General features: G+C 42.2%; 2 protein-coding genes across 17 annotated transcripts in view; one reads left to right on the top strand and one right to left on the bottom strand.

The window, feature by feature from the left end:
• Positions 1 to 19050, top strand: part of abi1a (abl-interactor 1a) — a 41542-nt gene extending 22492 nt beyond the window's left edge. The window contains exons 3-12 of one of the 16 annotated variants that reach the window (XM_029529340.1): positions 1026 to 1202; positions 4673 to 4687; positions 5200 to 5303; positions 5937 to 6089; positions 10037 to 10137; positions 11337 to 11427; positions 14090 to 14346; positions 15967 to 16053; positions 17073 to 17258; positions 17355 to 19050. In XM_029529340.1, the coding sequence (XP_029385200.1) occupies positions 1026 to 1202; positions 4673 to 4687; positions 5200 to 5303; positions 5937 to 6089; positions 10037 to 10137; positions 11337 to 11427; positions 14090 to 14346; positions 15967 to 16053; positions 17073 to 17258; positions 17355 to 17530 (1347 nt within the window). In that variant the 3' untranslated portion in view covers positions 17531 to 19050. Of the gene's footprint in view, positions 1 to 1025; positions 1203 to 4672; positions 4688 to 5199; positions 5304 to 5936; positions 6090 to 10036; positions 10138 to 11336; positions 11472 to 14067; positions 14347 to 15966; positions 16054 to 17072; positions 17259 to 17354 lie in introns of all 16 variants that reach the window. The other 15 variants (XM_029529338.1, XM_029529344.1, XM_029529342.1 and 12 more) reach the window with 15 other exon arrangements.
• Positions 19051 to 19111: 61 nt separating this feature from the next.
• On the bottom strand, positions 19112 to 22824 carry pdss1 (prenyl (decaprenyl) diphosphate synthase, subunit 1). Its single transcript, XM_029529357.1, has 11 exons — positions 22669 to 22824; positions 21867 to 21931; positions 21630 to 21762; positions 21415 to 21545; positions 21122 to 21263; positions 20928 to 21039; positions 20706 to 20815; positions 20522 to 20602; positions 20323 to 20436; positions 20115 to 20195; positions 19112 to 19958 (listed from the first exon to the last, which is right to left on the bottom strand). Exons 1-11 carry the CDS (start codon positions 22822 to 22824, stop codon positions 19818 to 19820), a joined length of 1266 nt encoding a protein of 421 aa, XP_029385217.1. The 3' UTR covers positions 19112 to 19817.
• Between the last annotated feature and the right edge of the window lie 17 nt (positions 22825 to 22841).

Genomic DNA, 22841 nt, shown 5'->3' with positions numbered 1-22841 from the left:
AGAAACAGTCCATTAACCAGTCGATTGGCAGAAAATTAACTGCCAGCTGTTTTTGATATTGATCCTTACAGTAGGATAGTGTGAAGCCAGAAAGTAAGAAGAAATATCAGTACCAAAATATATAGGTTACAATTTTTAAACTTTCCTCAAAACTCTAATATAGGTCAAATTATTAGTTGTTATAATTAACTGCAGCACTAAATAATCTGTAAATAAAGTAAATGGTCATCAACATGCACACAAAATGCTCTCTGCTTTTTCTGAATCAGACAGCTCTTTTTTTTTTTTTTTTTTTTTTTTTTTTTTTTAAGAAATCTGAAACGTCCAAATTATCTATGAACTCTAGCCAGGATACAGTATTCTTTTCATCAAAGATTATCCATCTGATCTATCTGATCAGAGATGCACTGGATGAGCTACGTTCAGCATTTGGTGCCAGCCGTGTTTCTGAAATGGTTATAAAGTAATTAGTTTTACTGTAAGACTGGTGCACTTTCAGTAGGAAATCACTCTAGGTCTGCAGAAGCATAAATAATGCATCAGAATTTGTCCCTGTGAGTTTGCAAAAGGAAGATGAAAGAGACATTTTCTGATAATAGACACTCTATTTATCCTTTGGAAATGGGTTTTGCAGCATAACTTTAATTCCAATTCATCACTGTCTTACTGTACGCTTTTTTGGTCTTGCATATTCTACATTATTTATTGCTGAACTGACTTGTTGCTTTTGGATATTGAGGCCAGTAAACTAACTCCTGCCAGAAATGTCCAGATAAACACGGCACGGTCACCATTCCACCCCGGCCATGCTTTGTGCCGCAGTCGATTTTATTAGTGTGCACTGGAGGTTGTAAAAAGATTAAGACCCCGGCGATGAAAAGCACAAGCTGGTGATTTAATTAAACCGTCTTAAGCTGCTGTATGATGAGTCGATTCAGCCCCAGGGGTCCTTGTGGTACGCCATGTCTCTGTTTACACTGTGGCATCAATGACTCCCCCCTTTCTGTCCTCGCTGTCGCTTACAGACGGTGGACATCCACAAAGAGAAGGTAGCCAGGCGTGAGATCGGGATCCTGACCACCAACAAGAACACATCGAGGACCCATAAGATCATCGCACCGGCTAATGTGGAGCGGCCGGTAAGGTACATCAGGAAGCCTATTGACTACACTGTGCTGGACGATGTCGGCCACGGCGTAAAGGTGAGTAGATCGCTCCAGATCTGTCCTTGTTTTTGTTTTCAGTTCTTCGCTCAACACATCTCTTCATCACTCTTGTTGTACTATATCTAATTTACTCCCCTCCCTTTTCCTTCTCTCCTTCCTTCCTCTCTTGCCAGAGGTCTTCCTAACTATCTCCTTCCCTGTTCTCTCCCACTTTGACTCATTTTCTTGCTCATACTGTCTCTTTCTCTCATGCTTTCCCTTTCATCTTTAGAAAGCCCCCTCTTCTGACCCTCCGGCAAAATGTTAAAGTGTGGGTTGGTGGGAACGGATTGGGGGCTGAGATGAGCTAAAAAAGCGATTACATCACCTTAGTTTTTCAGAAAACGTCTCTATTCTTAGAAGGTTGAGAAAATGGCAAGTGGAGAGAAATTCCCGAGATGTCTTTAAAGGCACCAAGGCCCTGACTGCTCTCGTAATCTCCTCCTTGAGTTTCCTACAGAGGAATGATGTTACGCCAATTAGGCTTGTGATGTATTTTCACATCAGTATTATCTGAGAGGCGGTAAAGGAGCTGATAGTGATGTGATGTACTCTGCTGATCCCAGGGTGACATTTTTTTTCCCCTTCCTCCTGCCATTAGGGCTCGATTTAGGGTCACTGGGTCGGCCCGTCAGTGGCGGTAATGACATCATTTCCTGATGGCTGCAGGCATTTTTGTGATCTCCATCCTCTCCCTCAAGCTTTCTCTGTCCCATCAATCAGCCAATCAATCACAGCTGTCAAGCAGATTGAATTAGAGGCCCGCCATTACAAGCCCATGGTGATACAGACCATTGTGCCACTCTCACTTTATTGTGTAGGGAATTATATTAGGTCCTTCTGTCACGGTGAAAGGGTCCGATCACTAATGCCGAGGGAAGCATTTTAATTGGGTGTGTTTCCCAGTAAAAGGGACCAGGCTTATGTTATCACATGCAATAAAAATTATTATAAAAAAAAAAAGATTTTATTCACATTTATTCACATATATTCACAGTCATATGTGTAACGTTGCTCTTTGCTCTTCTGCTCAGCAAAACTACCTCACCGTGATTTGGTTTTAGAAGCTTTTCTAAAGCTTTTGATTACATCACTGTATCTTCATCTGCATATGGAGTAAACACAGGGGTATTTTTTTGGGGGGTAGTGGTAGATGGGGGGGGGTTCTTGGTATTTAAAGAGCTGAAAAGAAGTTTTAAATCAGTATACGATGACAGCATGTTCCTGCTATGGCCAAAAACTTTGTTTTGTCAATGTTCCTTCCAAGATTAAGACCAAATACATTTTTCCTGTATTACATAGACTTGGTAGAATCACAGGGCAAAAAGAAGACATTGTAAATCACCCATAGTCCAGACTTTGGTTGCTCGAAAGAGTCAAATTATTGAAAACGTCACGCTTCATTCATGGCTGCTTTGAGACTATTTGATGCATCTATTTTAAGAACATTAGGTGTCACTCAGGGAATTTTCCTGTTTTGCATTTCTTCAGTCGCACTGCATTTAGCATGTGAATTTGATGGGAATTACACACTCCTATGCATGCCACACGGCCGATCAATATTAAACGTCAATACCTGATGGTAATCATACAATATCCTGTTATGGCTGCTGTCAGAAGCCTGGCTGGGAAAGAATTCAAGTCAGTAAGTTTTACCTACTGACCTAAATCAATATATTAGTGTGAGTTTAAATGATATTGGTTTCGGTTAACTGTGCACGTCGCTGCCTGTCTGCATTGGCCTGAATGTTGGATAGGTTTTGTATGGCTTTCACACTGTTTGTATTTCTATACACCAAACTGCTGTAATATAGAGAAGAGAAAACATGAAACCTTTATGTACATTATTAAATAGAAGCTTTCTCAGATCTCTTTGGGGAAAAAAAAGGAGGAGGAACTGAGAGAAAAGAGAAGGTGACATTCATTCTGTGGAATTGAACACCGCAGCGTTATATCAATAAATCAGCTGGGCCACATCTGGAATCTCACAGCTGACGGATCAGGGTGTTCCGTCCTTTCAAGGCGCGCTGACAGCGACGTGATGCTTTTTAACATTAATACGAAAGATGAGATTTATTCTTCCAGTCAGCTGATGCTTAATCTAGTCAGCGGGGCTTTCAGGAAGCCACGGACGGTGAAGTCAGGTCTTTGAAGTTAGATAGCAGTTCTTGGATTTTGAGTTATGAAGTTTTCTTTAAGATTAACTTGAAGTAACAGTTTGGGGGTTTGGGGAGAATTGTGATATATTTTTTAATCATGATTACTGATTTGACGAAGTAATAACTGTTTCTTGTGTTACTCAGTCTTGGTTAATTTGGGTACACTGGTTATTCTTAGAAGAGTGCTTTAGTAATAAAGAATTAAGAAAGGTTCAGATGTTCACAGTTTATCAATGACATAAAAATGAAAGGAATAACTATAAAAATATGCTGCATCATTGAAGCTTGTCACTATGTGTCATATGTTTTAAGGCATATTTTTCGGATGACTAACCAGACCTCAGAAAAAGTCTCCTCTTTACAAAGCATTAACCCATCAGACTCGCCCTGCTAAAGCATTTCCACGCTGGCGGTTTGGTTTGTGGAGCAAAACAAAGATACAGCATTTGCCAAGAAGATAAGGGAGGGCTGTAGTCGAACTTGGCATTTCCAGTATGACCTAGATTGAAAATTGAATCTCGTCTAGCTCTGATAACCCGGGGGAGTAAAATTTACCCTTCTCAGTCGCACTGAAGGTGTTTTCTGCTTTTTAAAGGGGCAGAGGTCGCTACACACCGATCTGAGTCGTGAATCTTGCGCTTGATTTTTCATTCTGTCTCCTTCTCTCGTGGCCTTGCGATGCTACAACGTTTTCTGCAAAGGCCATTGGGGACGTTGCATTATGGATGAGCCACTTGACTCTGCAGTAGTCAAACTGCAGATTAACCCCGCTGCTACATTGGCACCGTATTCTCTTTGACATTGGCCCACACAAGTACCAGGCTGCTTCTCATCGCTGCCAGAAATTAATTTATTTGAAATTATCCAAACCATGTATATGTAGATCAAATTAAGTCAAACAAACAGGATTGTGCTCAGTAGATTCTAAACTTGCATATTAATATGAGAAGGTAAAATTGCCACTGACAGGCAGTCTGTAATATTCTCCGGTTAGATAAAACTGGTTTCACGTATATCCAATCAGTCTTACTCATCAGATCTCATAGATTTCCTTCCAGTGTGACTGTGTCATTGGGTGTGGTGCTGTAGGTCTGAGAAAAGAGATCAACAGTCAGGAGGAGAAACACTGTTTTCTCCTGTGGTGGTGTAAGTGCTTTTCTAAATGTTTACGCAGTGTAAATACAATAAGGAATCGTTTTTCTCTTGCTCACTCGTGCTTTGTCTTCTGCTGATCCGTTCAGACATGGTCATTTTGACATGCCCTCTTTGTGTCTCTCTTTTTTGTTTCCTCCCTTTGCCCACACTAAGTGGTTAAAAGCCAAGGTAAGTCCAGTTTTGTCACATGACCCATTTTGTTAGAATATATCAAACTCCCTTTCACAGCAAACCCCTCTACATGTGATTATTGTTGACATTCCCTCTGTTATTCCCCATTAACCGACTTGTAGTCCTTTTTAGTGAAGGATCTGTAACACGCTCTCTGTCAGCCAACCGTGTACATGTCGTCTCATTTACACCATCTGTAACTTTTCTCTAGTTTATTGAAAACCTTTATAGGCTTCCCAGACGACTCACATTGTGCTAATACACTGGAATTTGCAATTCTGCTAATCCAGACTCCTGTTAACGCCAAATTTACTTTATTTTCTCGGTACACGCTTGCTTTTTTGCCCAAGCAGGAGTTTGATTACATTACCTACTGAAACATACATCTCAGCTCTTGAGTTGTCTGTGCAGCCTGTAACATTTTGACTTTTGTCAAACAAGTATAATCTCACCACTGCATTTGAAGTAATGTCCTTCAGTTAAACAAGGATCTTTTCTGCTCACCATAGCAACATGGAAACAATCAGTCCATCAGAGGAGGGACACTATCAAGGACAAATCCGCCGACGCAGAAGCCTCCGAGCCCTCCCATGTCAGGGCGCGGTACGCTCGGGTAAGATTTCCATTTTGGTCACCATCAAAGGAAAAAGGAATCCTCTAATTATCAAACACCAAATGACAAAAACATGAGGCTCCTGTGAGGGTCATTAAAGAGCCTGCCGTTAAAGCACATTGAATTATTATTACATATTTCTTGGGCATTTCTCTCTCTTTTTTTTTTTTTTTTTTGGGGGGAAAGTAGCAGGAAATAGCTAAGGGAGCAAACACAACCCACTGAGCATGAAGCTGTTGCAGGGCATTATATTTTAACTCGGCTGCAGTCATGATGGATCAGTCTGCATTTGGCTCCTACACACACATGCACAGGACAAAATCGATGCAAGACAAAAGGGATCCAGGAAAAACAGAAGACTGGGAACTCATATCTCATAATGTTAGACAGGTGTCCTGCCCTGATGAAGCTAGTCATCTTCTGACGCACAGCAACAGTTGGCGACGCTCTTCTCGGGGTAGACTGAGGTCCTGACATCCTGCCGGTGGCTCGCGTCATCCAGTTGATAAGATTTTCTTCGCCCAAGTGAACACGGCTTCATAGCTCTGGCAGGATTTGAGCTGAATTCTGGTAACATTTGTTTTCGCTTCCTCATTATTAGTGTTTTGTTTTTCTATCCTCACACCGCTGCAGACGCAACACGTCCTACAAGACCTTGGAGCCAGTAAAGCCGCCCACGGTGCCCAATGACTACATGACCAGTCCCGCCCGACTGGGCAGCCAGCACGGCCAGCAGCACAGCCCCGGGCGCACGGCGTCGCTCAACCAGAGGCAACGCACACACAGGTGGATGCAGATTTCATTCACACACACACACAAAAGCTTCTGAAGTTTTACTCTGTATAGAAATAGACAACAGCACTGAAGAAAAACACACACCTCATTCATTTTAATGAGCTCAGCGCTGCCAAAAAAAAAAAAAAAAAATCTCATGAGTTCACTGGGCAAAATAGCTGTACCTGGTTCAGCTGTTTGTTTAAATTGGATGACACATCGACAACCAGTTATGAACTGCGCTGGCCAATTAAATCCTTCCGAGCACACTTGTAGTACTTAAATGATCGTGCATTTACACAGTTGAAATGGCTTTGAGTCACTGGGACATCTTCTGCTCATATTTCATTGCACTTTTCAGCTTCGACCAACACCACACTGCTTCAAGCAAATCCAAGTTTATCTGCAGCATTTAACCCCTAAACATTTGTTGGAAGAGCATCTGAGTACGAGGAAGCAGTGGCAGAAAGTCAACTTGGAGGGAAAAAAAAAAAAAGTTAAATAGCAACTGTAGCGTGTTCTGGAAACTTTAAATGTTGAAACATTTCAGCCAAAGCAACGGCAGTGTTGTGATGCAAAAAAAGATAGTATGGAGTCTCATAATATCAGACTGATGAAAGTCAAACACTCTTGCCCCCTGCTGATACAGAGACAACTCCTCCAGAACTAATATCGTCGATGAAAGTGTCTAAAATCTGCAATGCAGAAATTAATGAGGTTTCCACATTTCGCCCTATTTTAGGATAAATAGAGGTGGCATTATTATTCCATCTCCTCGGTAAGTGTGTTCGGCACCTCTCCAGCAGTTGCCTGACACCAAGGGGGGGGTTTCTTATCACAGCCTGGGTTCCTGTCATTAATATCCGTAAAAGCCTCCGATATATAAAATGCATGTTTTAAAAACCCCTAAGTCAACATCGGTGCTCAAAACCCCCCTTCGCATGCAGCTCTCAAGGTCTGTTCCCCAGAATTCTCCACGCCAAGGCAGCGGGCAGCGCTTTCATCAAATTTGAGTTACGAGAGAGTGAGGTTGGCTCATTAGCTAAAAAGCTTATTATGCTGACTTCGGAGCTCATAAATTATGACATAAGTTTTTTTTTTTTTTTTTAATTATTATTATTTTCCCTTCCGTCGCCAAACTTGTCTTTCCTGTTCATGTATGTTTGCACAAAGCTCAGCCTTTACCCCTCAAAGCCAAACTCCCAGCTGGTGGAGCAGGCAGATCTTTTTGGACATTCAGCATCACTATTACTCATCTAATGTCCCTTTAACAAAGCGATGCTCTCCTCCCCACCCACCCCTCGATGGCTTCAGCAAATATTGCTGTGGCATCATTATTTGATTATACGGGCTGGAAGTTGGCCACGCTTATTCAGCTCATCTGTCTCTGCCATCTTCATCTGAGGACTAAATTCAATATCGGGCATATGTGTGTTCCCACCATTCAGTGCCGGTTATTATCCAACATGTGAGGATTACGCTGTCACATGCAGGCATATCATTATTTTTAGAAAACATGCTCAGCCGTGCTAATGAAATTCGTTCTAACGCTGTTGGTATGAAGTCGGATTCCCGCCTCAACCTTCCAAACTAAACTAAAGACTCTTAAGACGGTATGAATGTTTAATTATGTACAGCCTCAGAAAGCCTGCCCTCTTCTGCTGCTATATTCTCCTTCAATTTTAAATCTAATTGAAAGTAATTAGAAGTTCCCTGGTGGCCGGAGGGTTAAGGCACTGATCATGAACCACAGCATCCCCTGCTTCGTCTTCGTCTCTGGGCCTTTAGTGCATGTCATGATCCATCTCTGTCCCTTCTCTGCCATCTCTTCTGCTGCAGTCTCAGACAGAGAGTCAAAGTATTGAGATTGGATTTGTTAGCTGTTTGAGAAATACCCAAAGCAAAAGCAGGACCCATTAGGCTTTCTTCTGAGTAGCTCTTTATTAATTTACATTTACTAGTTCATTTTTTTTTTTTTTTTAGACTTTAAAGAATTTGATGAGGCTTCTTAAATCTGCAACAGAGGAACTGATCCACATTGAACTGAGGTTCAATATGACTGAAATGTCCACATTTCGCTCTAACACGCTCTGTATCAGTGTGGTTATATATTTGTTTTTGCATTTGAGTTGCGTTTTCTGTGCAGATCACCTTTGCAAATCTTTAAGTGCAAATAGAAGCGAACTGCCTTAATTTTCCAGAAATATGCATTTAAGGCTCCAGTGTGCTGATTGTGGTTTGCACACAGTTTGTAACCTTGTTTTTCATGTCAAATCATATCATGTCACAACGCCTGAACACATGCTTTTTTATTTTCTAACACATTTTGTTTTTAACTTCTGTTCATTTTATTTCCATTATGTCTTTGTATTTTTGACTCCAGGGAATTTTGTTTGCTGGTAGCAAGTGAGCCGGAACTTTTTCAGGCTTGGCTGCGTGTTACAGAATCGGCTGATTTATAAACAACTCCCTGTGTTGTGCAGATCGGGCAGGGTGCGGGGGGGGGGGGAGCTGGGCAGGGGAAACTGAGCTGGAGGTGCTTTTAGTTATCTGCGTTTTGAAATAAAGAAGAGGCAAAAGCTGGTAAAGATATTAAAGGAAGGAAGAAGTTAGTTAAAGAGGGATGAGAATGGATAAATCTGAAACAGGCCGACGGGAGGGGGGCTGAATTACAATGTTCATAATACAACAGTGTTTCGCTTTTGTCCCCACTACACTCCTCCTGCCACCAACACACTTCAGAGGGTTACCCCTGTTGTGGTTGCCTGAAGAGCCCCAGGGCCTGATTGAGATGGATAAGAGAGGAGAGGGAGATGATGGGAAGGGGGATAAAGAGATGTGGGGGTAGACAGGCGCGAGCAAGGGTTCAGTGGGATGGAAGGAATCAGCAGAGACGGGGGTGAGGGGGTTGTGGGAGACGAAAGGGGAATCGCTTTCCAAGCGATGAGGAGATAAGATGAAGAGGTCGAAGGAAGGTTAGGGGTGAGAAGAAGGGAGCGGGATCAGTCAAAAGGCTGGGATGAAAGAGGCAGGGAAAAAAGAAAAGGAGAGGGGCCGGGCAGAACTGGGGATCAACACCAGAGAGAGTGTGAGAGGGAGGAGGGGTGGGGGTGGATTTAGTCAGCCAGGCCGTTGATCTAAGGACCCGGGGGTCAAACGCAGGCTGAAACAGCGCTTATACAGGCAGCAGGGACCAAACCAATCCTGTCTATCAAATTAGGATAGGTAGTTGATAATGTTTAGAACTTGATTATGAATATGTGACTTTTATTAATCAACTAATTGTAAGTAGAAACAGTTGAAATCTACACAATCTTCCGCTTGTGTAACATCCGTTACAGTTGTCTTATTTTTCTAAAATGTCCTGTTCATCATCTTGTGTTAATGATATTGACTTAGTCTGGCTTTTCCACAACCCATTTGAACAATGTTCTCATAAAGCTATCGAGCCTGCTGTATATATTTTTACACCTTGTAGCATCAGGGAATCATCTAAAATGAGCAGTGTTTGAATTGTTTGGCAAAGGTTTATATCATGCACAACAAAGTGTTGTAAATTTAGCTTTAACCCCATTCTATTTCAAAATGAAAGCAGCCCTCATGAGTAGGGCGGGTGCGTTTGATAATCTCTGTGAATTAGTTCAAGCATTGCAGCGCAATTAGAGAATCTACAGTGAGGTATTTTTGTGTCGCTGGTGTGCAAAACGCTTGATTATCTATTTTAAGTCTGGGCCATATTTCTGTTTATTCTGTTCTGATTTTCATTAGAGACTCTGATATCTTTCTCTCCGGCACGTGTTGCACTGCAGCTCAGTCTCATGATGTGAGTGAAGTTTTGTGCTTCTAAATGGGAGGAAAGCTGAGACGCAGCTTTTTTTTTTTTTTTTTTTACTTGGTGCGCCGTCTGAGCAGGTCGCCCTGAATATAACGCTGTCCTCTTTCTCTTCCGTCTCCTTCAGTGGAAGCAGCGGAGGGAGCGGCAGCAGGGAGAACAGTGGCAGCAGTGGAATTGGCATTCCCATCGCAGTGCCTACGCCCTCCATCCCCATGTCTGGCTCAGGTGAGTGTTTGTTACTGCACAGCAAGCTGCCACGGCGGCTTTCAGTAAACATTTCCTGCAGGCCAGTCATTTTCTCTCCAGCTGATATAAGGCAGGGGAAGGATTGTAGGCATCCGGCTTCAGGCATTTTGAAAAGCCTGCAATAAAACCCGCCCCTCCCGACAGGACTGAGCAGATAGCCCACCTGAGAATGTCATTAAATTTGCTTTTGGAGCCCATAGTTCCCCTCTCCCATGTTCCAAGCACCAGCTAAAGGGATTTTCAAGCTTTATAAGAACTCCTTTGAGTGTACAGTTGAACAAATATCTGCAGTTTATAGTCCCCAAACATCTGTCTTTGCCCTCAGAAACTCATGCCAGTTGAAATCTGGCGTGTTCGACCTGAGTGAAATGACACGTCTCTCTGTCAACATTGACAGGCAGTGATGAGAATACAGGGTCCCTGTTTGCACAACACACATACCTGTGTCAGCTTCAGGCAGAGTTTACTTTGGTGCCAAAATGAGACCACAGACAAAGTCACTAAATGCCTGTCGTACGCTTTTAGTCCAAACTACATATTTATGTCTAGATCAAGTTTAAAAGCATCATTCCAAATATTCGAAAAAAGGTTTTAAATTTGGAGCACAAAAAAATATTTGTAATTTTATTTTTTAAATATTTATATGGCTGGATACAATCTATTATATAACGGACTCCACTCAACAAGGTGTAAATTTAACAGTATCAGTGCAGATAGGAGACTGTTTACCAGACAGGGATTATACAGGCCCATTGTGTTCTAAGCACAGATGATTCTCTATCCTACTGTGTAAATAGGCCAAGCTGCGTTAGGCCTGCTCTGCTTTACAGCACATCAGCAGACCCACATAACACCACGCACAATCTACACATGCATTATGTTATCATAAACAGGCCAGGGACTGCGCTTTGTTGAACTTCTGCCCGCGGTCGGAGCCGAGGAAAGGAGTATTTTAGGTTTATGCAGTAGCCGTTCTCGACACCGGGAAAAGGCCAGCAGCAGTCGCCATGGAAACACTCAAATCGTACCACAAAGAAGTGTGTGCCTTGCCGGAGTCGAAATGCTCCCTCGGCCCCAAAGGGTTCTCCAGTAAAGCGATGCAATGTTATGTAACTGTAAAGGTGCTGGAGGCGGCAGAGGGCGCTTCAGTGTCGAACTAATGAAAATGCTCCTTTCAGTCCCACCCATGTCTGCTCCCCCGGGAGCTCCTCCGCCTCCCCCACCCCTTCCTCCTCCTCTACCTCCACCTGCTTCCCCCATGGCCGGGCCTGCACCCCCAACACCACCACCACCGCCGCCACCACCACCCATAGGTGAGACTCCTCCAAACCTGAGGCCGCCACTGTTCTGCCTGCAATCTGGAAGGTGGACGATCGGCTCGTCAATCACGATCTTCTCGTTTCTTCTAACGTGCACAAACAAGACTGTTGTGGGTGTGGATGGGTGCCGTTCTGTACACACTGCAAGTAACGAGGCGCTTATTAACATATTTCATAGACATATATATATTTAATTAAATGAGGCTGTGAAAAGATGTTTTTGAACGATTTAAATTGTGAAGCAGACACACCTTGCTAAAATTCATTAATTCATGAATGGGGGGGAAAAATCCCCCAAAATTGTGCTTCCTGGAGAAAAGCATTATCAATCAAATGCAATCGCATTATTCAGTAGATGAGGATGGATGGGAAACCGGCTTGGCCAATTTTTCTCTGCCAATGAACTTGTTGACCTAAACACAGTCAGCCAAAATGTCCTGGTTGTTCAGCTCTGTGGTTGCTTGCAGTGTGAACATGTGCTTCTGTTTGGAGAAACAGGCACAGTTCGGTTTTGACCGTGCAGTTCATGGAAAGATGGCATTGCTTTTTTATGGAACAATTTTTCTTTTTCTTCTTTCCTGGTGGTGGTGGTGGTACACTACTAATTCTAATTCTTCTCAGGTCTCTGATATTGGCTAATGAAGAAGTCTCATATCATCTAAGACATGGCTAAAGTTAATTAGTGCCTGCAGGATCTTGAAACCTGCTCATTTCCATTTGATCTCAAGCTGTTAAAAAAAATTTCCAAGCCCACTGGCAACTTTAAAAAGCTATAAATTCAAGAATAAAATCTTAAGACCTTCCAAGTGAGATGCTGCACCAGCAGAATGTGTGCCGTATTTCCAAACAAAGATCAAATTAATTTACCTTCAGGGCTATGAGACTTCTTTGGCGCAGGTAGAGTATGTCACTGTATGATTTGATTTTCTTTGCTTTCTCCCAGCAAGCTGACTGAGGTTAAAGCTGCTTCAGGGCTGTACCTGCTGTTACAGGCTAAATTCAAAACTGGCCTCTTTTTAACAAAGTGGAAATGTATGTATGACTAAATCAAAACAGGTTGTACAACACAAAGTTAGTACATAAGTAGTTCCAAATTATATTTCACACAAACAAAAAATATAAGAAACATCAGGCCAATAGTCTGAGAGTAGCTTGCAGAATGACTCTAAAGCAGGTTTATTTCTCTCCAGATGCATATGTTTAAAAAAAAAAAGAAAAAAGAAAAGGCCTAAAGTAGTTTAGCCGCTAGATGAATTATCAGGGTGTGTTGATTAACTACTTTCAAACTAGCAAATAGTAAGTAAGAGCAGTCAATTAAGTTTAATGATACAAATAGCATCTGTGTGGGTCGAGGGGGGGGGGTTTTAAATGATGCATTGAAGCCTGAAATATAAAACAGTGAGTCAATGCTCAATTGTGCGACTGTTTGACCCGCAGCTGATGTTGCATAATATGATTTCTGGCTAATGATGCTCTAAAACCTTCAAACAGCCTTTGGTGTGCTGCAAACTTTGTCGAATGCAGCTTTAATTTACACGTGTTGACTCTGAGTCACTGAGTGATTTTTGGTTTACTCTGAGAGCTCTGCAGGATTGAGAAGCATCCAGCTGTTATGATTAGTGTGTGTCTGTGTGTGTTTGACGGTGGCTGCTCATATCTGATCGGCTCCATCCAGATGGAAATTCTTCAATGACATGACAAGAAACACGGGGGATTTATTCTCACAACGTCAACGTGCACATCCAGACGTAATTGCTTCTGCCTGTGACATTCTGGAGTCGAGTTTGTTTGTTGTTGTTGCTCCTCTGAATCTCTGCTTCCTCCGGTTCCACCCGTCCCTATCTCAATGGCATCTCCTGAGAGACAGCACGTTATCTGGAAATATGAACAGGAAATACTCAAGCAAAGCGGCATTTCACTCCATTCTGTCCGTCTCTGTTTTTGTTTTCCACACACACGCTCACAATGCTTCCACAATATTTTAATACTGGAGTTTTTGATGTAGCAGTTCGAGGAGGTAATGTGGTTCTTCTCAGACGGCCAAGGCAATGACACTTGGATGCACTCAATCAGGAACTCCTCCTGCCGTCCTTCAAGTAGTTATTTAAAATCACGTCCATGAAAAGGGTTTGAAGAGTTTATTTTCACAGCCAGTTCAGTTAAACCATGAAGGATTAGTCTGCTCAGTTGCTCCTCTGTTTTCTCGCTGACACTCCCCCACCCGCCCCAGTTTCCCTTTGTTTTATTTCAAAAGAACCTTCAAATGATGGATGTATTTGGACGACCCTCTGAGATTTTCATGTTTCATTTTCTCTTCATGAAATGTCTGTGTAACAGTGATATCAATTAACAATCTATGTTGGATGTTCAGCTCATCTGCTCCCTCTGATTGGTTATTGATTGATTCTTGCAGAAGGTGTCGGGCTCTAATCTAATGTCAGTATTTAAAAGCTCACGTTAATTTTTAAGCAGTTGATTAATGTTGTGGGTGGTCCCCCTTCCCCCTTTCCATCTCTTCTGTCTAACCCCCTTCCCTCGTTGATCCTGCCTGTCTTTCCTCTTCCTTCCCCCCATCTTTGGGTGTTTCTAGTGGTGGCCCCTGGGCCTGGTCTGGGCCCCGCTCCAATGTCCCAGTTTGGAACCATCTCGCGGCAGATATCGCGCCACAACCCCTCCAACTCCTCTATCTCTATGGTGTCGGCCACGGGCACCTACCGGCGGGCGCCTTCGGTCACTTCCCAGTTCTCCTTGCAGCAGCAGCAACAACTACAACAGCAGCAGCAGCAACAGCAGCAACAGCAGCAGCAGCAACAGCAGCAGCAGCAGCCTCATATTAATGGAGGCACCCCTGGCTACAGCCAGAACTCAAGTAAGGCCCTTCTGTCTCCAATCTTAGCCTCCATCATAGATCCAAAACTGTCGCTGAAGCGCAACACTCTCACATTTTTCCTAATTGCACAGTCAGAAACTAAAACAAGCTAACCTTTGTAGCTACAGACCAGTCCTTCATATCTGAGAGGGAGTCACTGCTCTCTGAAGGTCAAACCTGCATTCTTGTCAGAATTATTGACTTATCTTTCAACTCTTAAAGTGCAGGTTAAAGCTTTTTTTTATTTATTTTTTTTTGACAGTAGGATGTCTTAAATATTGATGCAGAATGTCTCGTCCTTGAATTCTACAGAAGATGCAGTGCAGATGAGCGATGACTGCCAAGAGAGATAGACGCTGACCTTTTGACTTTGTTTTCTTAAAGCTCGAGACGCTACAGGCTAAACTCTCATTTATAGCTGTGATTAAACTGCGATCAGTATCTGGAGACATTGATCTGCTGGTGACATCACATTCATGGCTCTGTTCGGCACATTTACACTCCCATTAATAAGCATTATCTAAATTTTGCTTGCATTGAGATCAAATCTCATTATGTCTCATTATGTCTCATTATGTATATTAGGCAGGAACAGGAGACTCGTCAACGAGCATGTCATGTCTGAGAAAAGCAATTTGCTTCAGTGCTTGGACGTTAAGTCAAACAAAGAGTGCTAGCTACTGGAAACACTTTCAATTTGTGGTAGAAAGATTTAGAGTTTAGAGACCCGTCAATTTGCAGGAGGATCCTCTTCCTTAAGAATGTGGTCACGCTGTACAAATTATATTTACACCTGGCTGAGATCAAGTCGCCGTGAGACTCTGACCACCTCCAGATGTGGGCGAATTCGTTCAGATCAGGAGTTTAGCTTGTATTTACACCCCACATTCTTTCAGGTTGTGTATTCAGATACAGATCACATGATAATGGTTAGTGTAAATGTGGTTTTAGTGCCTCATAACCATAAAACGATCATCAACCGGGAGGTGCATTCACCACAGCGCTGGTCCTAATGTGCTCTGCCACTGTGGGGAGGGACTGAGATAATATGAATAAGAATTCAGGGTGCATAACTACACCAGGTCCAAAGGGAGCTAAGCAGCCTTGCTTTGAATTCAGGTTAATAGATCTCCAAGGTAAACAGTGCCCCCTTCTGGCTGTTGTCCGATCGACAGAACTCAAACATAATCCAGTTTTTCCTTCGGGCCTCAGATCCCTGGATACCCAGTTGACATCCCATCACAGGCGTAATTGAACTTTTCAGGCTGAACATTTGTGTCTGGTCTGTGGCGACACTGCTACACTTTGATTTAATTTACTTAAAATGTCTATGAATTTCAATCATTTATTGGGAATTATTCCCACAAATTGTCCAAAGTGAAGCAAAATCTGTCAGTCAATCCATCTGTGGATTTCAGTGTTTCTGCTGCGCATCACTCTGATTTTCTATTAGATGTGCACAAGCTCACAATCCCTGCAGTGTGTTTCTGTCAGTGTTGTGTTTGCTTTGGATTGGGGTGCACTCTTTAACTCCTCTGTAAGTTCTTGGTGACTGATGGGCTTTCTCTGTTTGTTTGTTTATTTCTTCTTTCTTGCTGTCTTTCCTTTGCTGGCTTTCAGTGTCTATCGCTCCGCCTCCTCCCCCCATGCCCCAGCTGACTCCACAGATACCTCTGACTGGCTTTGTGGCCAGGATGCAGGAGAGCAGTAAGTGAAGAGGCTAAGAAAACACTTTCCTCCTTATCTGTTGCTAACTATTCCCATTTTCACGTCGCCCAGCATGCATTGTGCTTGTTCATCCTCCGTCCTCTCAACCTCTAGTGCCAATGTGCCACCAAAGAATGTGCCTGAAAAGACTGTTGGAGACAAACTCATTAAAAAAAATCAAAAATTGATAAATAGACAGTGGAATCATTTCCCTTGGCAGCAGAAGTGACAAGTACAAGAGCAAATTAATTATGTTTGCCTCCATGTTTTAATTATTGAGACATCACAGATTTTTATTTAGTTATTCAGGTGATGTAGATCCTGTTTGAAGTTTTTTTTTTCAAGGACTAAATATATTTTATTCAAAGCACCAGGTTAAGTTGAGCTAAATAATCTTGTTTAGGTAAAAAAATCCCAAAAATGTTCTGCAGGACAACAGGACCCTTTGCTGCCCCCTGTTGGTCCAGAGCATGCATGATGTTCAAGTATCTCCAGCTGAAATATTCTGTACTTTATTTCTTGACTGAAAGCCACTGAAATGCCAGTGATGGACTTTAATTAATGAATGAAGTTCATGAAAATTACATAATTGGATAAATTGTTTATCAACACAATTGTCAAGTCGTGTATAATAACTAATTATAGCCCCCCCCCATAGAAACCTCTAATATACTAAAATAGCATGACTCTGCATGTCAGATCAGTTCAGTGATAAATCATTAGTAATTTCCCTTTTTTCTGGATGTGCATGTCTGAAGTGAGTCTCAGAGCCCCAACATGAAGAACACAAACCACTTAAGAGGCTTAAACACAGTTTATCTTATTAAGCGATCAACAGGACGTCCTAACAGCGATGCGGCCTCCTTGATGAATTTTTTCTTCAACACACAGTTCTGCATGTCCTATCATTTAATTCTGCACGTCTTGGCCGCCGTCCACTCTATGTCAGGCTCGTATGGACTGCAGATTCTTCCACCTTTTGAGCCCAACTGTCTGTCTTCTCTGCCTCCATTCAACAGTTGCAGACACCCCAACTCCACCTCCCCCTCCCCCTCCGGATGACCTGCCCATGTTTGACGACTCTCCTCCCCCCCCGCCGCCTCCTCCGGTGGATTACGAGGAGGAGGATGCTGCTGTCGTGCACTACAACGACCCCTACGCAGATGGAGACCCGCAGTGGGCTCCCAAGAGCTACATTGAGAAAGGTTTTCCAACCATATAAAAAAAAAAAAATAATCTGTAATCATCTTTTACTTTTACTTTGGATGCTCACTTTGTGTCTTCCCCCTTTTCCTTCTCAGTGGTGGCCATCTACGACTACAGCAAGGACAAGGATGATGAGTTGAGTTTCATGGAGGGGGCAATCATCTACGTCATCAAGAAGAATGATGACGGCTGGTTTGAGGGCGTGTGCAACGGCGTCACCGGCCTGTTCCCCGGCAACTACGTGGAGTCCATCATGCACTACGCCGACTGAAGGGACCTCGCAGTAACAGTACAGTCTATTTATTCAGTCATATCATAATCCACTGAAGACACCAACAGCAGAAATCTTGACTCCGCGTAGGCGTAACTGTATGATCCCCTTTTGGTAGGACAGAAAGTTCTTCCCCTAACTGATTGCAAATAAAATGAGAAGTAATATCTATTTAGTTTATTTTGGTGTTAAATGGGCAGGTGAGGGACTTTTATGGAATATATAAAATGATAATAAAAAAAAATCAAAAAAATTGGGGCTGCACGTGTTCTCATGGGTTGAACTCAAAAACAACGGTCACACAGCTGAAGGATGTACACCTTGCCTAGATAAATATTTGAGCTCCTTTGTGAACAAGAGTATTAGGATTTATGGAACAAATAAAATGTTAATGTCATGTACACACCTTCGGTTGAGGTGTTTGTACTGTCAGTTGTACATAATGTGAGCTGCAGCCACTGAGGTTTCTGTAATGTAAATTCAGTGAATGTCGATTATATGATAGTTTTCATTAGAGGTGCCCTCCTCAACACCGTGAGGCCTGTTTGTAGGGAAAATAAACGGATGGCCTGTCAATAATTCACAAATTCAAAAATGGTATTTCAAAGAGACAAGTACTTATGAAAGTCCGTCTTTGCGTTAAAGCATGCAAAATTTAAAGAGATAATGTAATCTTAAGTTTAATGCCATTATGCTTCCATTATGTTGTAAGTATATTCACCTTTTTTTGGTTTGTTTGAATTTGTATTCCACTGTTGTAATGACTTTTTAAATTTCAGGTTTTCCCATGAGCTCACCTTTTTAACGCCGATTTGCATTTGAATTTAAAAATCCTTAAGAATTAAATGGAGTTGTTTGTTCTCCATGCAGAAGAACACACATTTTGTTATGCTTATTAGCAAGATAATGTCACATCACTGTTATTACTTATATACTAATCCACACTATCAAACTAAGATCCATTGGTTACTGGCAATAACGGTAGACAGCATGTGGTGCGCACTGACGGTTACATCGGAACGGTCGTGCCTAACGCTGTCATGCGACAATTCAGATGTAACGTAGACCGACAAACAACTAATACCTCCTCAGTCTTCTCAAAGCACCATTGACCTGCTCCGAACATGAAATCCTCTGGCCTGCACAGGTGTACATATTCCACATTAAAATCTAAATCAGCCAATCAATATTAGGTTTCACTCTCAGGTCTTTAGCATCATCTTATTAACATGTATTGTTTTTTTCCCCTCCTGTTAGCCCTTGAATATTCAAACATGTTCTTAGCTCTCTAATGCAAGGTTAACACGCAGCGGTCACTGTGTACCATTTAAGGATACTGCAGCTAATGCCTTGACATTTTGCCCATTTGCTTTAGTGTTTCCAATTTTTAAAACAGCGTTCTGGCTCAATTTCATGGGTAGAAGTATTGAAAGCTCTCTCTCTGCCCTGTATTTGTATATATAAAATGTTGATTGAAAAATTAATGTACAGTCTTTTATAATAAACAATTCTATGTACAACATGGATGTGTGGTCACTTGGAGGAAATAAAGACTGAGTGCCGGACAAGTTTAAATAAAAAAAAAAAACCTGATGATTTATTGAGCACAGAGTCATTGTGGATGTTAAGGCTTTCATTGTTACAGGGCAGTTTGCATTAAAGAAGTAACCTCATAACATTTCACAAGTCAAAAAGACATGACTGTTTGGCCTTTGAGGTGTGGACAGATCTTCAAAGACAGTAACACAGATCCAGACAAGCATTCTCATGACGATTATGCATTTTTTTTATGCATCATTTGGAATTACAGATTGTGCAACAATGCCACAGCTCAGGACTAGCAGGTAAAGTATTCACTGTGTCGGCTAGTTTTATGCGTGGGAGGCAGTTGCAAATACAGTACTGAACATAGTGAAGGTTTGGGTTGTAGTTTTCAGAGGCGTTTGATAATCTGATACAAGTGATGTCCAAATCACCACAACGTAGTAAAAACCAATTTATGTATGTTAAATCATTATGTGACTCACCCACGTGTATATTTTAGACATGAAACAGGTATCGCTTGAGAGAGACCCTTGAGTGCTGCTTGATCAAGTGTTCGAGCACAGCCTCTTGCTATTCTTGTTCAGAGTTGGCACTAAAACCAGCCCCTGAGGTACCTCAGAGCCAAACGTCTGTCTCTTCTTAGTCTTTGTTTCCGTGCTGCCCAGTACAGACACACGGCGGGGTTGGGTGAGTTGCCTTTTAGCAGGTAGCTGCCTGAAGTGAAGCCCCAGCAGGAGGGCGTTCACTTGTCTCTGGTAAGCACCAATTCAGTGAGCTTGATGAGAGCGTCTCTCTCTGGGGACGGCCTGAGCATGCTGACCTGTCTGATGGCTTCTTCACAGTAGCGTTGGGCCAGGTAGTTGGTCTGTTGCACACCATCACTCTAAAAGAAGACAAGAAGGGGTTAGTTACAAACAGCTATTGTGTCTGTCACTGAAAAACTAAGGTAGAAACATCTTACCCCTAGTCCATCATCTTGTTTCAATAACTTTACATGTAAATCTAATCAAATGTTTCTGAACAGTGTTATTGGTCATACCTGAAGGACGTATTGCCAGGCTCGATCCACATCCCCATCAGAGCTGAAACGCCTCATAATCATTGCATGAAGTTCAGGAAACTATAAAGCAAAGAAAGATAAAGAGCATTTTGTACATAGTGACAGATGCTGTACATCTGCAGGAGGTCATCACATGATTCTTATGTTCCATTTCTACGTTTCCATTTTAACTTATCACTGATCTCACCTGTTGACAAGCAAATAGGACTGGTCCAGTGGCTAATCCCAGTTTGAGATCAGCGGCCGAGGGCTTCCCAAGATGATTGGCTCCTGATGTAAAGTCCAAGACATCATCCACTAGCTACAGGACCGAGACAAACATAGTTCTAAATAAGAGCTCATCTGATAGAAAGAGAAACAAAAATTGCTGCAAGATCAGAACTTGCCTGGAATGCAATGCCAACATTCCTCCCATACTGATAGGCTATTTCATGAACTTCAGGATCAGAATTTACCAGAATGGATACCTTCAATAAAAGAAGACAGGCAGTCAACAAAAAAATATTTAGTGTAGAAACCGATGCTTCTCTCCATCTTTGGGCCATTTGTGTGGAGACAGAACGTACATACTGCTTTACAACTGTTTGCAATAAGACTTGCTGTCTTCTTGAAGGTTTTCTCGAGGTAGTGCTTGAATCGCTCATTCTCATTCTCTTTGGAACCCAGCTGCATGAATTCGCCTGGAAGCACAGTTGGTTTTGATTAAACTACCATATACATACATACACACAGATGCTTAATGCAGAAATTAAGTAATTTACTGCTAGAAAAAGAAAGTCTACTGTGGTGTACCTCGGACTAGGTCTTCTATCACCTGGGATAACACTTTAACCACTGTGTTGTTTCCAATACGAGCCAAGGCCATGGAGGCGGCCGAGAGAATGAAATCTCCCGCCAAGATGGCCTGACCAAGAGGAGAAAAGAGATTATACACATCCTTAGTTAAAACATTATCAAGTAAGATAATGAAAATTCATTTTAGTTACCTTTCTTTCCCCCCACACATCATTGATGGTTTTCTTCCCTCTACGCTTATCTGATCCATCTATGACATCATCATGAACCAGGCTGGCAGTGTGGATCATTTCTGAGATCATAGCTATGGACCTCTGCCCCGGGATCAAATCTCTGAAAAGGACAATGAAGAATATCGGGAAGTGAGATGAAATAAAAATGCTGACTTATGACTCAACAATTAAACAGTCATGATAGCACGGGTGTGTTCACCAGTGTGTTATAGGTCACTTGTAGAAGAGGTGTCTAGTGGGATAAGTCTTACCCTGCTCTGTTGCTGTGGATGTTGAGGGCTCGGGCCATCAGGACAACAATCATCGGTCGGATTGCTTTGCCTTTGCCATCAAAGTAATAGTCACATAGAGACTTCAGTTCTTCTTTAGAAACAAACAGCTCCTGTGAAGCGAAACAAATCGAATTTGTACTGTCAAAAAACTCATTTGGTTAACAAGACTAGCAAAATATTTTATGGACAATTACCTTTTTGATGTCGTCATATAAACTTGTCAGGTCTTTCTGAGCTAACGTGAAGGGGTCCTTAGGTTTTGCATCGCTGTGTATCGTTCTGCAACAGCAAGACTGTAGTGTGGGATACAGGAACTGTGACTTGTATCTGCAGAGAATGAGGCAAAAACATTAACTGTGAAAATTTATACTTAACTTCTACTTAATATAGTGTAAGAGACGAAAAAATAAATAAATCACGTCACATCTTACCGCATTAGAAGTGATGTAAAAATTACATTTTTGGGATTAAACTGTGCACATGATGATGTCTGTACCTTAAAGTCAAATACAAAAGTAAAGACAGAGGATTAATTGAGGCACATGCTGCATATCAGACCACACTTACCACTTAAAAATGAACACATAACCTGACTGAGCTGATGTCCTGTGTTTATTTAGTAATTATTATGGATTTGGGGGATATTAAACTACACATACTAAACAGAACAGTTTACTATATGAAAGTAGACAGTACCCTGCTCTGATACTATATGATTACCACAAATAACTTCCCTAATATCCCGGCTGCTTGGACAAGATTGTGGAGATTTTGCTGAGTTTAGTCTTAATTTCATTTTCTGAAATCAAGAGTTTTCTCAAGCAAGTCTGGCACAGCACCTGAGAGTCAATGTCAAATGAATGAATGAATGAATCAAAGCAAGGGTTTTTACAGATAACTAAAAGAACTGGACACGGATGACAGTGTGTAGGACAGCAGGCTAAATAAAGGACATAGCTTGGTGTGGCTGCTCTGTACTATCAGGAGCAGGTCTTGACCTTTAAGCGGCACAAGCCGACACCCCTGCAACAAGTCACCATTCATTTGAGAACTGTTGGGACCAAAAAAAAAAAAAACAAAAAAAAAAACATAAGAAACACAACACAGTCTAGAGTAAGGCAGGACGAGACCAGTGTTCACTGCTCCGTGACGTGTGTGACCTTTCTAGCTAGGTTTGACAGCACTCCCTTCCCGGTGTCCGGAAAAGCGTAGAAACAACAAAAAAAAACTCACCGCCTTCCCCGCAACTGAGCTCCACGAAGGCCGGCCTGGAGTGGACGACGAGAGAGAGGCGGACCTGGAGCTGAAACGACACAGGGTTTCGAATAAACTAGCAGCAGAGGAGTTTGTAGTCCACCTCCGGCACTGCCTCCACCAGGGGCCCGCCATGTTCAGCAGCCACACGC

Source organism: Echeneis naucrates, chromosome 20, assembly GCF_900963305.1.
Source record: "Echeneis naucrates chromosome 20, fEcheNa1.1, whole genome shotgun sequence".
Taxonomy (NCBI): Eukaryota; Metazoa; Chordata; class Actinopteri; order Carangiformes; family Echeneidae; genus Echeneis; species Echeneis naucrates.
The sequence above is the reverse complement of the archived record's forward strand: the minus strand, read 5'-3'. Positions and strand labels throughout refer to the sequence as shown.